The following is a 17156-nucleotide window of genomic DNA, read 5'->3' as shown; positions in this document are numbered from 1 at the left end:
GCTGCAGTGTTAATCCACCACCACTTCTGTAAAAGAGTAAAACTAAATCGTGGGAAGTAGGAATATTTTGCTTATCAATGTATAGAGTATTTCTGGAAGGAATCACAAGGGGAAAAAACCTGTAGAAGTACTTGTCCCTAAAGATATCAACTGGTTGGCTCAGGCAGGGTGGAAGTAATTAATTTTCCATGGAGTATCCTTTGGTACCTTGTGAATTTTGTGCCATGGTTATGTGTCACCTATGCAAAAAGTAAAAAATAAAAATACAGTATTTTAAACAAAATGAATCTATAGACCATTTTATTTGTCATTATTTTTTTGGTGGCTCTTGCTCTTTTTTAGCGGTCTTTCTCTGTCACACCTTCATGCTCTTCTATTTCCCTTCTTTCCCTCCTCTTGTCCCTTGCCCCACCTGTAATAAAACAACTTAAAAATTAGCATCTGCTGACATTTTTGTCTATACCAATAACTGTTTTATGGTGATGATTTCATTCAATTTTCACAACCACCCCAGAAGGAAAGTTTTCTTTGCCATAGTTTGCAAATGAGGAAACTCAGGCACAGGGGATTGAAGACTTGCCCAAAGCCATATAAGCAGTAAATGATGCGGCTGGCATTTAAACTAAGTCTGTCTCTGAAATCCATGCTTCTTTTAGTAAACTGTACTGCCTGCAGCACAGAATAAATACACATACATACATATTTTTAAATTTATTAAATAAAGTGGGATACCTGGGTGGCTCAGTGGGTTAAGCCTCTGCTTTAAGCTCAGGTCATGGTCTCAGGGTCCTGGGATCCAGCCCCATATTGGGCTCTGCTCAGCAGGGAGCCTGCTTCCCCCTCCCTCTCTACTTGCCCCTCTGCCTACTTGTGATCTCTCTCTCTGTCAAATAAATAAATAAAATCTTGAAAAAAAATTAAATAAAGCATTACAGTCTTTGTAATTTGAAAACTTGAAAATCAAGAGAGCTTAATATTTTATATGACCTATAAAAACATGTACACAGAGAAAATTTTTTATATTAAACTATTTTCTATTTCTAAATTCTTGATTATTTGTGATAGGTCAATTGAAAGGTTACCCCACCTTTCATTCATTCATCAGCCCCAAGCATCTGGTAAGAGTTCAAAACTGTGCTTCCTATTCATTGGCATTGGAAGATGGAGCCCTCAAGAAGCTTTCAGTCCACTGCAGAGAGAGCAATATTAATGTTTATTGGGCTTCTCCTACGTGCCAGGCAGGGTGCTAAGCATTTTACATAGGTTTCAACAACTGTATGATATAAGGTATAATTGCTTCCCCTTCGTTTTACTAAGGAGAGAAATGAAGCTGGGATGTTCAGTAACTTCAAAGCTGACTATAGCCTGAAATGACAGAACAGGGATTTGAACCCAGGCAGTCCAGCTTGAGAGCCTGCGACATCACGATACTGCCTGGAAACTAATTAGTACAGTACATGATGTTACAGGAGAGCCCAGAGGGGAACCTTCACTATTCCTGGAAATGGGTCAGCGAAGGCTTCCGGGAGAATCAAGGCACGCAGTCTGCGTCTTGATGGAAGTTCAGAACCAAGAGATGTCGTGGCATCCGCAAGATGTCATTCTATCCTGTGATGAAACTGTTAGGAGAAAACTTACATCCTTTGGCAAGGGGGGGAACAAAAGCAGAGAACTTCATGTGGTCTGCCTGGGAGCTGTGCCATGTAAATGGAATCAAGTTCCTAATAGGGAGTTTTACATTTTACTCAATATTCTGAAGTTTGGCTATGACGCAGTCAAGTATGAACCAGGTTCCTGTCATCATGCGGGTGCCCTTAGAAGGAGGCAGGGGGTGGATTTAATGGCACTGTTTGTTTTCCTAATGAAATGTCCTAGAAATATGCAACAGAACTGTAACGGAGATGAATCAAAAGGAGGATGCAGTACACTAAGACACAATGCCAAGAATAACAGCAGGATAAGTCATTCCTCGTGATTTGGGTACAGTTAATTGCTAAACTTATGATCCAAGAGGCAATCCTTTGGGGACCCTAAGAATGCTTCAGGGCTCCTCTCATTCTGTCCACTAAGGACCCCAAAGCTGGACTCCTGATTCATCAGTCTGGTTGGAATGGCACAGTGACAACACAGAAATCTACTAAGCCTGTGGGCTGCCACCTTGCCATGTCTAATTCTCTCACAGAGACAAGTCTCCTGCCCCTAACTCGCCCATGGCTCAAGAGCTGGGCCTCCCCTCTGCCCTGATCTACTATGGTATGAACCAGTATCTGGGGAAACTGGAAGGACATCCAATTCTGTAGAACAGAAATTTTGCCCTGTGCACATCCTGATTCCCCCAAAGTCAGCTGGTGGCCTGTTTATACAAACTGCAGACTTCATTCTACAATAGAGCGGCGGCATGCTTTGACCAGAATAATTTCTTTCCTTAAAAATACCTTATGCCCGGGGCGCCTGGGTGGCTCAGTGGTTAAAGCTTCTGCCTTCAGCTCAGGTCATGATCTCAGGGTCCTGGGATCGAGTCCCGCATCGGGCTTTCTGCTCAGCAGTGAGCCTGCTTCCTCCTCCTGTCTCTCTCTGCCTGCCTCTCTGCCTACTTGTGATCTGTCTGTCAAATAAATAAAAAAAAAAATCTTAAAAAAAAAAAAAACCTTCCTAGGAACATCGCCAAGGGCAAGGGAAGCAAGGGCAAAAATGAACTATTGGGATTTTATCAAGATCAAAAGCTTTTGCACAGCAAAGGAAACAGTTAACAAAACCAAAAGACAACTGAAAGAATGGGAGAAGATATCTGCAAACGAAATATCAGATAAAGGGCTAGCATCCAAAATTTATAAATTTATAAATTTAGCAAACTCAGCACCCAAAGAACAAATAATCCAATCAAGAAATGGGCAGAAGACATGAACAGACATTTCTGCAAAGAAGACATCCAGATGGCCAACAGACACATGAAAAAGTGCTCCATATCACTCGGCATCAGGGAAATACAAATCAAAACCACAATGAGATATCACCTCACACCAGTCAGAATGGCTAAAATTAACAAGTCAGGAAATGACAGATGCTGGCGAGGATGCGGAGAAAGGGGAACTCTCCTACACTGTTGGTGGGAATGCAAGCTGGTGCAACCACTCTGGAAAACAGCATGGAGGTTCCTCAAAATGTTGAAAATAGAACTACCCTATGACCCAGCAATTGCACTACTGGGTATTTACCCTAAAGATACAAACATAGTGATCTGAAGGGGCACGTGGACCCAAATGTTTATAGCAGCAATGTCTACAATAGCCAAACTATGGAAAGAACCTAGATGTCCATCAACAGATGAACGGATCAAGAAGATGTGGTGTATATATACACAATGGAATATTATGCAGCCATCAAAAGAAATGAAATCTTGCCATTTGCGACGACGTGGATGGAACTAGAGGGTATCATGCTTAGTGAAGTAAGTCAATCGGAAAAAGACAAGTATCATATGATCTCCCTGATATGAGGAAGTGGAGATGTACCATGGGGGGTTAAGGGGGTAGGAGAAAAATAAATGAAACAAGATGGGATTGGGAGGGAGACAAACCATAAGTGACTCTTAATCTCACAAAACAAACTGAGGGTTGCTGGGGGGAGGGGTGTTGGAAGAAGGGGGGTGGGGTTATGGACATTGGGGAGGGTATGTGCTATGGTGAGTGCTGTGAAGTGTGTGAACCTGGAGATCCACAGACCTGTACCCCTGGGGATAAAAATATATTATATGTTTATAAAAAATTTAAAAAATTAAAAAAAAAACCTTATGCCCAACTGCCTTTGAAGTGTAAGAGCAAATAATGCCTTTGATACATGCTTTTCCTGCATTCCTTAAATAGTACCTCTATGACCACCAATCTCTGATTGCATTATTTTTGCCTCCAAAATATCCCTTTATTCCCTTGAGCCCACTGGTATCCCTTCCCCTTCATAGGAAAGCTGGTTGGTAGCATTTGCCAATTTCCATAGTGTAAACACTCCCACCTTGTCTACTGTGAAGCTACCAGTGGAAATCACTAAATGCAGAGTTGGAAAGAAATGAGCACATTGGCTCTCTTGAGCAGAACCAGCCCCACCATACCTCTGCCTGGGCTCCATCCTGGTCTTATGCTGAGACGGTTGCTCAGCAGCCATTATTTATCTCACCTCTACTCAGGGAGGTGAGCACATTTATATGCAGAAAGTAGTATCGAAAGGAAAAGCAGAAAACACACTATGTATGATATTTTTCTATTTCCCGTACATTTAGGTATGTATAGGTACATAGAAAGGTAACAAGGATGATTACAACCTCGTGATAACAATGATTATCACTCAGTGATCAGATTATTTTGCAATTTTTTTCCTTTTTGCCTTTCTCTATTTTCTGTTTTCTACACTGAATATGCATTACTTGTGTAATTCTTTTTGAAGTTAAAAATAATTAAAATTTTGAATACTGATCTGTTCCTGCTTGTATGATGACTAATAAACCTGCTATTTCCTTGCATTGAAATGTCTGAGCTTCAACATCTTCTATATCGGTTTATTCTGCCTGTGGCGACCATGATCCCAGGCATGTCAAAATGGGAGGGTCCCCAAGCACCCACACTCAGGTGTGAACTAGAAGACAACATTAGACTTTCAGATTTCCAAGAACTATTTCCCAGTATAGAGTCCATGAAGAGTAGGCTCTGGATTATTAGGCATGGTTAGTGAAGAGCCACAGAATACTGAATACTGGAGGAGGGAGGAAATTTGGAGAGTATCTCTCTAATGGATCCCTGAGATCAGAGAGCATTTCCCCCCAAATCCTCTCATTATTCATCATGACGGTGCTCATCTCTACCAGAAGCCGACACTGAAGAAACACAAGAAACCAAAGGTTCAGCAATGCAATGAAAAGACAAGCCTAATTCATGGAAATCTTACATTCAGCCAAAAGTTCTTGCTGGTAGCAAAAAGCCCAAACCTCCTTCTGTATCCTGCAATCCAAGACAAGTCAGGAAGGCCGAAAGGGGCCTTCACAAACCTGGCCAACAGAGTGGCCACACGACATCAGATGGAAAAAGCCCAGAATCCAAATTTCTTCTCACACCTGACCTGCCGAAGACTATATTACATACCTGCTGTCTTCAATGGCTTTACTGGGGCCTCAGTCAACAAACCTGCCACAGAGAAAGGAGTATATATTACAGCCTCTTTGCTGATTGTCCTGAAGGACAAGAGAATCTGAGGCAGTTAGCAGCAACTGCTTAGGTATGAAGGCCCCAAACAAACCTATGGAAATGCAGTCTCTCCTTTCAAAAGCTCATTGGCTCCCAAGAAAAGTATGACCAGAAGACAATTTCAAATGCCAGAGTGGAGGAAACTACTTTGTGCATCCTGTTCACTTGCCAAGCTGACTAGTGCATCAGGCCGTGCCTTCTTCCCTCCTGCCACTACCTGTCACCTGTAGCAAAGTAGCACGAAAGCAACATGTCTTCCAAGATGGGAGACAAAGGGGCGTAATCCCACAGAGCCCTTTGGGAGACACAATACTGTTGCTCAAACCCAGACCACTGTGGAGACCCCACAACACAGTAGGAGCTTCAGGTCCAACAGACCAAAGGGACAGAAGACCATCAGCCCAGCTTCCTGGGAACCCAGGCCACTAAGGCCACCCCTATACAGTGAGGGCAGCACCCCCTGGAGCCATGGCTATGGTCAAGGATTCTGCTCTGCATTGCCTACAACCACACCCATACATAGGTATATAGAACTCACTAGCTCAGCAGAAATTACTTATGATTCTTTGACCTGCTTACCTGGATCTGAATTCTTCTATAATAGTTTTAAGTAATCCAGGTGGACCCTTCTTCAGGAATAAGCCCCAACATCTCAGAATTACAGAGTGTTCAAAATGTCCAACGTGTATCATGGAAATTATTCCACCATGAGAACTACAGAGACCTTCCCTACCCTCATAGATGCAGCTTGTGAAGTAGAACATATATGAGGTTTGGTTCAGAAAGACAAAGACACTCTCTTTTCAGCAAATAAGTAGCCAAAAGGGCAGGGAAAGGGGGTGAAATACGTCATAGCCAGCCCAGCAGAATCCCCTGGTCTTACCATTACATGTGATGCTTTCAAATGGGTTCTTAGTACCTTAATTTTGAGGGAAAGAGTGGAAGGAACCAGCCATTGCTTTTGCATGTTTAGTTTCTGCCTACGACACTGAACTCAAGAGAACTGAGACCTTTGGAGAAACCAAAGATGGTTCAAATGACTCGTGAGAATAAATTAACTCAGTGCTCCTTGCTGACAAGTTGACGTTTCCTTACTGTAAAGCAGAACCAGCAGCCACTGACACAGAAGGCCTGCCCCACAGATAGAGAAGAGATGAAGCACTGAAACTGAGCCTGAATGACCTCCCCTGTCCCAGGGCGCAGGGCCACTGGGACTCCTTCAGTATCAGAAAACCAAATTCTCATCACCAAACCAGCTTCAGAGCAGCTGGCTTATTAACATCAGGAAATTCAAGCATTCTCTTCCAGGCCTAGAGACCAGAGGAAAGGGGACGTGAGGAGGGGGGGCGGTCCCCAAGGCAAGGGGAGTCTACACTGTGGCCCCAAGAGAGGCCACTTCCCTCCTAAAATGCCTGGGATTTTCCACTTCAGTAGGGGAAGGTATCAAGGCAAAACACTGATAGCAAAACAATGAGGGCCTCCTCACTGACCTCCACGTATAGTGTAGGATCAGACACCCAGCAGGCCGATATGCCCTTTCCTGGGTTAGGGAGAGCGAGGCACAACCCCAGCACACCTTTGCCCTCAGAAAAGCTGAAGCCAAATCAAGAAGTTACCAGGAGTGACAACTGGGCATCAGAGTTCAAACTGGGCTGGCCAGGACTGGGACTGGGCCAGGCTGGGAACTGTCCAGAGCTCTGGTCTCTAGGTAGGGCTGTCCTCCAAGATCAGCCAGCCCTTTCCAAGTAGACATACCAAATATCCTTCATATTCTCTCTCTCAGTAAATACCACCGCTTTTCCCAAAGCAGACATTTTCTAGAGCCTTACTGACCTGGTGTCCGCTTAGCAGGAGCCAACCCCAGAAGGAGCTGTTAAATAACCCACTGTTTCAGTCTGTAAACTTTTTATGACTTAGTGACAAGTGAAACCACATTCTGACAGCAATTGCAAGTTCCCTAGTACCCAATGACTTCTCTTTTGTTCTTGGGATACTCCCTCTCACTAGATCACAGACCTACCCATCCCCAGTCCCTGGAATAAAGACAGAGACACTCTCTATCTTTATTGGATGAATGGATGGGTTCCATTCCAGGGGTACCCCAGGTGGCTCAGTCAGTTAAGTATCTGCCTTTGGCTCTGGTCATGATCACAGGGTCCTGGGATCTAGCCCCATGTCAGGCTCCCTGCTCAGTGGAAAGCTTGCTTCTTCCTCTCCCTCTGCCTGCCACTCCCCCTGCTTGTGTTCTCTCTGTCAAGTAAATTTAAAAATCTTTAGAAAAATAATAATAATAAAGACAGAGAGCACAACACCACATTTTAACCTGAGATGTGGAGAACACCTCTTCTCCTGAGAGCCTAAGGCCAAATGGAAGTTACTTTTTCTCCTTCACCTTGAATGCAGTGATGAACTCTCTGAAGTGGACCCCACAAACATGTAGGAAAGCAGTCATGGGCAGTATTCTGAGGGGCACAGACAGGACCAGCCAGCCTAGATAAGGTGGTAAAGGATGCAAAGCTACTTGGGTTCTCATCTTCCTGCCCATAGGTTCCCATCGTCCTGCCTTTCTTAGTCTCAGCTGCCCATCACTTCAAATCAGCTATGGTGCAATCCAAAAACTGAGGTTATTAATAAATAAATTGCTGACAGCATGGCCTTTCCTGGTCATTTTTTACATATTAAAATATGATGCATGAGTTCTCCAAGTAGAAGATCCGCTGAGATCCAAAGAAAATAAGCTACCGTGGTGGAGTTACAGATGTTATGTTAGTGCTTTGGAGCAAAAAAGAGCCCATTTTTCCCACAAGCAAATGCCAGCCCAAAGCACTGATACTAATATAAATCCTAGAGGCTTGCAGTGTGCAAGGTGGCAGACAGTATCCTCCAGCCTCCCCATACACATGCATTCCCATCTCCACACCACTTGCTCTGATGCAGAAGCATAAGGTTGCCAGAAGTATAAGGTCTGATGAAGTCATACTGCCTCACCCTAAAGGGCCACTTTCAAGACTATGAACAATGATGATGACCATGGACAGGGAAGGCTGGGGATTTCTGTCATAAAAACACTTGGCAGAAAGCCTTGGAAATGGTGTGGGAGAAAAACACAAGCAGGCTCAATATCCAAATTGAGAGACCAGCCTTGGGGATCTTAATGTTCTCAAAAAGGGGAGAAACCACTTTTTTCCTTCATTCTCCACTTTTGCCAAAAGGCATTTTCAACAAAACATAGAATCTCATTTCTTCAGAGGAAGAATAACTGGGAGACCCCAGCTGATCACTGGCACTGAGGCCTGGCTCATTCACAGCAGGCAGGACCGCACAGGGGACGACAGAGCCGAGCTGAAGGACCTCTCCAAGGCAGGGACCCTGTGCACAGAATGTTATGGAGATCAAATGTTTCCTCCGGCATTGCTGATGAAGGAGAGTTAGAAAACAGGCAAGCAGGGACAAGGGGCCCATCCCTAAGAGGAAACCACCCTTAAAAGGATCGAACACCACCCTGGAAGGAGCCCTCCACCCTCTCCCATGTGATAGGTAGATGAAAACCTGATTGGATGATGGGCACAGGGAGGGTTAATCAGATTAAAATAGCCCACTAACAAGTCCATAAAAACCTCTAGACTTAAAAACTTCCAGGACAACCCTCTCAGTTCCCCTCCCTCTTTGGGACTTTGTACTACCACTCCATAAACCTTGTTTTGCTGCCCATCATGCTACCTGGTCTACCTCTTCATTCTTTAAGCAGCATGACCAAGAAACAACGGGCACTGAAGGAGAAAATCCTGTAACATTACTACATACCAGGGATTTTTCACACTTCATCTTTCAGTCTTCACAACAGCGATATGGGAAGCACTGCTATTATCTCAGTTTTATTAGATGAGCAAACAAGAGCACAGATCCTTGGGGGAACTTAGCCAAGGTCATACAGTAAGTGTCATAGAGCTGGGCCTTAAATCCATGCTGTACAACTCAAAATCCTGTGCTCCACACAGTAGAGAACTGCCTAGGTGGCATCCACACACCAGGAAATCGTAGTGTGTGTATATTTACGTACAAATGTGTATGCATGTGTGTACAATATATAACAATCATGTAAATCCAGAGTGTTCCAGAGGTTTTCCAGAAGTATGTACCTAGGTTGCTAAGAAAACCTCACCCAGCTTAGGGTAACAGAGGATTTAGTTGAAAATGCTATGGGTCATGGATGCTTGGGTGGCACAGTTGGTTAGTTGGTTGTGTCTGACTCTTGATTTCGGCTCAGGTCATGATCTCAGGGTTCTGAGATGAAGCTCTATGTGGGGCTTCCCACTCAGTGGGGAGTCTGCTTAAGATTCTCTCTCTCCCTCTGCCTCTCCCCTTGCTCTCTCTCACTCACATGAGCATGCGCACACGCTCTTGCTCTCTTAAAAATCTAAAAAAAAAAGAAAAGAAAAGAAAACATGTGGGTCAGGGGCTACCTCTGAGGAGAGGACCTGGAAAGGAAGGAGATTTACTTTTCCCTGTATGTCTTGATGTCATGTTTGAACATTTTGTCATGATACATGTACTTCCTACTTTAAAACCTTGTATTTTTTTAAGATTGTATTTATATATTTATTTGAAAGAGAAAGAGCACAAACAGGGAGAGCTAGAGATGGAGAAGCAGCTCCCCACTGAGCAGTGAGCCCAGCATGGGACTCAATCCCGGGACCCTAGATCATGACCTGAGCAGAAGGCAGATGCTTAACCAACTGAGCCACCCACATGCCCCTTTAAGAACATTTAACTGAAAAGAAAAATCTGTATGTGGTTGAGTCACTAAGTATTTGAAATTTACCGAGTCATACTTTCTAAAACATAGATATCTGAGAAAAAGCAATCCCACATTACAGAGGCCTACTGCATGCATCACAGCGGGGGCCAGGAGAGATGGCTTCATTCAGTGCAGGAGAGAGGACTCGGCTGGGGGTGTCTGAGTTGCTCAAGACCCAAGAGCAGTAAAAGCGAAAACATTCAACCATCCTCTCCCATTTTCATTTTCAAACAAAAAACCCCACTACCGCCACAGGACCTGTCTCTGTTTAGAAAGTCAGTGAAAGAATGGATGACCTCACTTTCCCCAACAGGCGAGTCCTAAAGTGTTGTTCACAAAACAAAACTTGAGTAAATCGGTTCATATTTTAAATACCCTAGCAGAGGTCCTTGTTTTCGCAATCCTGATGAGATCTTTGCAAAGCAAAGAAGCTGATCAGTGATAATACAATGTTTTGTAAATCTTTCTTTCTTTCTTTTTTTTCTTTTTTTTTTTTTTTTTTTGATGCTGTACAAGGGTCCTAGTTGCAGCTTGGAACCAATCTTGTGAGCTGCCTGGGTGTCTGAGAGACTGGTAGGGCAGCTTGGTCTAGAGCCCATTTGCATGAGACCAAGGACCCTCCTGCAAGAGACGTCATTATAAGGGCAGAAGGAACCTGTACAAGCTGTACAGGTTCAACCCAATAAGAAAACCTAGGGCAAGCGTGATTCAGAACCTTAGATCCTTGTCTGCATTAGGAAATTTCTGCCCAGCTGCCTCTGAACTCAAGACAAGTCATACAGCAGAAGAAAGTTATGAATACAAGCTCTAGAAAATGTCACAAGGTCCTTCTTTGACATCCCATCAAAGAGGTAAGTGGTATTCTCTCTACTTCTGCCCTGAACCAAGTGGGTGTCGCTAACTTGAGGGCCCCAGCAGAGACAAAAACCACCTGGGTTCCTCAGACCTCCATCTCAGGAGTAGGGCAACCCTGTTGCCAGCAGTGGGGACAGTGCCAGCAGCCCAAGGCAAACCCCTTGGCACAGAGATCCAAGTCTTCACCAGGGGCCCCAGGGAGAGAGGGCTGAGGCTGACCCGGCTCAAGTGGCCTGGAAGAGGTGAGAAAGAAACTGGTAGATGCCACATGGTGGCACAAAGGAGTCAGGTACATGAGCACTGACGGCACACTATGCCTGGAGGTACCTGTAGAGAGCGTGAGATCTGGGGGCAGGCAGGCAGTCTGCAACAGCTGGTCACGGAGACAGCCAGGAAAGGGAAGTCCTGCAGATGGCTCCTGGTGGCACCTTACTTGAAACCCCAGGCTAGTGGGCTGTGTCGTGGTCTGAGGAAGCTCAGGTCAAAACATCTTAGGTTTTTACAAATATGAGTTAGCTGGAATACAAAATCCTAGCCTGTTAATCTGGTAATTGAAGTATTTTTTTAATCATAGCCAGGCTTAGCTTCTCACCCTGCCCGCACCACCCCCCACCCCGCCCCAAACTTCATGCAAGACTTCAGCTTTACTTTCCCTCTTAAGCCATGCCAAAATGCTGAGTCACTAAAAATAAATAAATAAATAAATAAATTTAAAAAAAAATAAAAAAGCAGAAAAGAAAGTAAAGGAAGTGTGATCCTGCTTCTTAGTTCTAGCCTTCCTAATGACCTAAGCAGCACTTTTTCCCCGAGTTGTGATTCCTGTGATGCTAAAGGACGTCACATTGCACAATCTTAATAAGGTTTCCAATCAGCCCCACCCGCTCTGGCCCCACCCCCACCTCCAACAAAGATTTATCAAATGTGGGATTTTCCCATGAGTCTCAATATTAGAGTCTCAAGCCCCAATAAATATGAGACTGGGGATGTCTGAGGTTCATTCTGCCCTGGAGCCCACCAGGAACGAAAGAGAGAGATCCATCTGCCCTCCAGGACCTCAGCTATGAACTCCCTCTCCACAAGTAAGTGAAGGCAATCCCTAGCCCTGGGACCGCCCGGCTGCCTGGCCAAGCGGAGGGAGGGGTGTGTGTCCGCTGGGAGGGCTGGCAGGGCGCCAGCAGCCAGAAGCACAGCTCCCCCAGCGGTGCGCTCTGCTCACTGGCTGCTCTCCCTTGCCTCCGGCACAGGCGCCTTCAGTCCAGTGGCCTTCTCTCTGGGGCTGCTCCTGGTGATGGCTACTGCTTTCCCTACCCCGGGACCCCTGGGAGGAGATTCCAAAGATGATGCCACCTCAAACAGACCACCACTCACCTCTGCAGACAAAATGGAAGACTTCATTAGGTTCATCCTTGGCAAAATCTCTGCATTGAAAAAGGAGGTGGGTAGGCTCAACTGAGGGTGATAAAGGGCCTGTGTGGGCATTCGTCTCCTGGCCCCTGGATGTGGACAAGGGCTTCTGCACTGGGAGGTCTGAGCTGGGTTCTGGGGCAGTACAGATTTCAGGCCAGAGGGGCAGACTGTCTGCTGTACTTCTTTTCTGCCGCTGGTCTGAGGGAGCTCCTTTCCCTCCTAGAAAACATACAGTGGGGCTGAAATCCATGCCCTCTGGCCCTATTCCCAGTCCCATACTTGGCAGGAGCTGGGCATCACTGTCTCCCAGGACTTCCTTATCCCTAACCAAAAAAATAAGGTCTTTCAATTTTCTTGTGTCTCTTGGACTTTGGAAGGATTAGCAAAGTGCCACCTGAAAGCAATGTTGAGCTTCTCAGGACAATCATAGGACTTTTAGGTTATGGGAGTTCAGTGGTTAGGGACTCCCTACAGTAATTCCAGCATAGAAGATGCAAGTGGCAAAATCATAGGTAGGTTAAAGCATATAAGATCCAAGTGGCAAGATCATAGGTAGGTTAAAGCAGCTCCAAAGCTTCAAAGGTAAGGGGTAATTTGGCTCTGTTTGGTGGAAAGGAAAGAACTGAGGAGAGTAATGGGAGCCCTGAAATAAATCTAGTTCTGGTTCTGCTGAACCAGCTTTGTGATCTTTGGCGAATTCCCTACCACCTCTGGGCCCCCTCTGTAAAATTATGGAATTGGACTAGATGATTTCATAGGTCCTTCTAGCTGGAACGTGATACAGCTCAAATCATTTTCACCCAGTTATCATCAAAATTGCTGTCACTTATCAAGTTCCTACTATGTGCCACTCACTTTTCATAAATATGGCTCATCGTCTCACACACACACACACACACACACACACACACACACACACACACACACCTTACAGGGGAGGAGTTTCATTATCCCCAGTTTGAAGAGATAGGGATGCAGAGACTCAGGATAGGTAACAGGTGTGAAGTCATAGGTGAGCTCAGCATTGAACCCAAGCATGCCCATCTTCACTAGACCTCACTTGCCTGGAGGCTAATGCTCTATAATTTCATTTTCTTAGAGAACTTCCTGCAGTGGTAAAACATGAATCGGCCCTCTAGTGGTGTTTGTTTTAGAGGCACTTAAATGATAACAGTTCTGGTATTCCTTCCCAGATGTGTGAAAAGTATAACAAATGTGAAGACAGCAAGGAGGCACTGGCAGAGAACAACCTAAATCTTCCAAAACTGGCAGAAGAGGACAAATGCTTCCAGTCTCAATTCAATCAGGTATGAACACATCATGTTCACTTTTAGCTACTCCTTAGGCAAAAGCTCTACCTCTTACATGCAGCATCTGCATACATATAGTCCAGGCAGAAAACAAAGAAGGGGATCAATGTAAAGAATGTCATGTAAATTTCAGGAGGAGGCCAACTTACATCTTCCTAAAGGCAAGTTATTTTTGAATGGCATGGTTAGAGACAGCCCTTCTGTGCTGGGATTTTCACAGCTGTCAAATGTTAGAAACCCCAGCAGGTTTAGCTAATACATTCTGGATAAGGTGGTCCATCTCCTCCTTGGCTGCCTTTAGCAGGACCCAGGTCTGCCCTTCCTGTAGAGGTCATTCTCTACCTGCTTCTCCTTCCAGACAGTGGGATCCGCTAAAGGCTTCAGCCCATATTGACAACAGCAGGAGTAAAGCCACAAGGGAGGATATTAAGGGGAGAATCAGAGAAGGACCCCCTTGTACCTATCAGGCATTGGGTAAAACTGATAAAGTAATGTCTCTGTCCAGATATTTAAAAAGGGGCCATCTGAGGCTGTCTGATGTCTCAAAATACAATGCTCAGAAGTATTTGAAGTCCCCTGGAAGGGCAGAGGAAGAAGTTGATGACTTGTAGCAATTTAACTTTTTAAAATTGATTATATCTTCCTAGTAATAACCAATTTTCCCATCTTTCCTCTTAGGAGACCTGTCTGACAAGAATCACTACCGGTCTTCAGGAGTTTCAGATACACCTGAAATACCTAGAGGCCAACTATGAGGGTAATAAGAACAATGCCCACTCTGTGTACATCAGCACCAAACACCTGCTCCAGAAGCTGAGGCCCATGGTGAGCATTCCGTCATCCCTTTCCTTGGTGTGAGGAAGACAGGCTCAAAGAAAGGGACCTAGGCAACTTGGGAGTGCAAAGCCAATTCAAAAGAGATAGCTATATGTAAAGGAAAGGATCTAAGAAATATTTCCTGATAGTTGAAACCTTTTTTTTTTTCTTTTGGCTCTCTTCTGTAAAAGACATCACTAACCATATTTAAAACTATATTAAATTAGGTGGATTTTAACATCAAATTCTACTAGGACAGCTTAAGAAATATGAAAAAAAAATCTGTAGAGGCAGAAGGAAGCATACATCCAATCCTGCTCAGTGATCCATGATAAAAAAGAACAGAGAGCACAAAAATTATTTTAATATGTTAATTATTGACAAATGATATCCTTGTCATTGTGGTATTTTCAACTCTTTCCCTCTACTTTTTTCCAGAAGAGTTAATGTAGAGAAATGGTGAAAGGCTAGAAAAGCAAGTACCAAAGGCTTTGGTCATTACAAAGCCGTTCAAATGTCACCGAATGGAGGCTTGAGGGCACAGTGTAGGGATGAGCTTCTGAACAAAGCACAGTGTGAAGGTCTCCAGAGAAGCAGGCCATTGGTGTTGATACTGCTACTACCTTTCCTGGCTGTTTGCCTTAAACCAGGGCTTTTCCCACTTTCAATTGCACACCAAACCTGTGGGGATCTTGTCACAGTGCAGAGTTGGATCCAGCAGGTCTCGGGTGAGACCTGGGACTCTCATCCCTAATAAGGCCCAGGTGATGCCAACACTGCAGTGCCCTAGAAGCACACTTTGGAGATGCAAGGCCTCGCACAATTACCTAGACTCTTGTCAGTGGGTCTGTGAAAAGGTGTCTCTTGGTCATCCTTACACCCCATTAGATGAGTGGACCCTCAGAAGATGCCAGCTGGATGAGGCTATGTACCAGGCACTGTCTAGCTTAAGAGAAGACAAGATACAATGGTTGCCCTAGAGATGCTCATGGTTTAACAGAGAAAGAGCAGTGAAGGGATGACTAGAATTCAGTTGCTGTGAAAGGCCTTCATGCTGGGTGGGCTCAGGTGGGCTTGGAGGAGGGGCACCTCACCCTACCTGGGGCAGGCAGCACCAAGTAGTCTCCTTCACCCCAAATTTGAATGTCTTTTCACAGTCCAGAGCATCCCTCCACTCAAAAGGATTTGTTCAATATTTAAATAGTTCTTTTCACTTTCTTTTCCCCTCATGTGAAGAATCGGGTTGAAGTGACCACCCCCAACCCTACCACAGATTCCAGCCTGCAGGCTCTCTTCAAGTCGCAGGACAAGTGGCTGAAACATGTAACAATTCACCTCATCCTACGGAGCCTTGAGGATTTCCTGCAGTTCAGCCTGAGGGCTATTCGGATCATGTAGCCTGGGCATCTAAGATTGCTGTAGTTCATGGGCATTCCTTTCTCTGGTTAGAAACCTGTCCATTGGGCACATAACTTATGTCGTTCTCTGTGAAGAACTAAAAGTATGAGCGTTAGGACACTATTTTAATTATTTTTAATTTATTGATATTTAAATATGTTGAGTTAATTTATATAAGTAATAGATATTTATATTTTTTATGAAGTGCCACTTGAAATATCTTATGTATTCATCTTGAAAAAGTTAACATAAAATGCTATGCAGCTTGAATATCCTCAATGTTTTGGAGTCAGGTCATTTCTTGGAATATGTAAGTTTACCTCAAATATATGGCTAACTTATGCATATTTTTAAAAGAGATATTTATATTGTATTTATATAATGTTTAAGTTGTTTTTATACCAATAAACATCTTTCTAAAAAAAATCAGCCAACTAAGCCTCTGTGTGTCCCGTGAAGATATCAACATAAACAAGTTTCTGTTACCAGCACCACTAAGAGCCAAAAAGAGCTCCAGTCACCCAGGGAAAGATGGAATGGACACCTACTCTACAGCAGGCACGTGCCATACGTGTTGTATCTATGATATTTAATCCCCGCCCTTGTGTGTTTTTTTATGGAGACGGGAGAGTAAGGGATTTCCCCAAGTCACCTCGCTGGAAGGTCAGGCACAGGCCCAGATTTTAAATCCAGGTCTAATTGCCTTCAGGCCCCCTACTCCTAACCTTTAGGTCCCACTGCTTCCCAGGAAACCTTTTCAAAGATGTAGAAAAATCCCAACGTATTAATACAGATTTGATCAAAAGCCTTTGAAATGACATAACCACTTGTACAGACCAAGCAATGTGCACTTCCAAACAATAACTAGAAGTTCTGCCTCCCCACTCTGAGTCCCTTCAACATTACACATACCTCTCTATCGTAGCACCTACCACACTGCCCCAGATGGCGTATCTTTCCAGTCAGGCTTCTTTCTTCAAGAAGGCAGACTCTATTGTACTCATCTTTGTATCCTGAGCCCATGGCCCAGAACTTGGACATAAGAGGCCCCAGTAAACATTTGTTAAATGAAGAAACCATATACATAGAAACAGAAGACACTTCAATTTGGGGGGACATATACTGTTGGTCAATGAGTGGAGAAATTACAAATAATGTGTCCTTATGTATCTTCATCTTTAAAAAAAATAGCAAGAGTTAGGGAGAAACAGTCTAAGATGTAGAGGAGGCAATGAATAGTCAGTGTGTGTGTTTGTGTGTGTGTGTATACACATATACATGTATATATTTCCTCTCCTACCAGAAATATTCTTCATGGTAAGAGAGGCAATTTGAGTAACC

The 17156-nt window shown here is 44.3% G+C and overlaps 1 protein-coding gene and 1 long non-coding RNA gene across 2 annotated transcripts in view; one reads left to right on the top strand and one right to left on the bottom strand.

Moving 5' to 3' along the window:
• Positions 1-308: 308 nt before the first annotated feature.
• Positions 309-17156, bottom strand: part of LOC116569350 — a 40388-nt gene continuing 23540 nt past the window's right edge. Inside the window, exon 3 of the long non-coding RNA XR_004276990.1 lies at positions 309-412. This is a non-coding gene — a long non-coding RNA (uncharacterized LOC116569350). The remainder of the gene's footprint in view (positions 413-17156) is intronic.
• On the top strand, positions 11880-16178 carry IL6 (interleukin 6). The gene is made up of 5 exons (XM_032305543.1): positions 11880-11963; positions 12129-12319; positions 13485-13598; positions 14280-14426; positions 15654-16178. The coding sequence occupies exons 1-5, from the start codon at positions 11945-11947 to the stop codon at positions 15813-15815; spliced, it is 633 nt and encodes a 210-aa protein (XP_032161434.1). The 5' UTR covers positions 11880-11944; the 3' UTR covers positions 15816-16178.

The sequence above is a fragment of the Mustela erminea genome, chromosome 11, assembly GCF_009829155.1.
Source record: "Mustela erminea isolate mMusErm1 chromosome 11, mMusErm1.Pri, whole genome shotgun sequence".
NCBI classification, from domain to species: domain Eukaryota; kingdom Metazoa; phylum Chordata; class Mammalia; order Carnivora; family Mustelidae; genus Mustela; species Mustela erminea.
The sequence above is the reverse complement of the archived record's forward strand: the minus strand, read 5'-3'. Positions and strand labels throughout refer to the sequence as shown.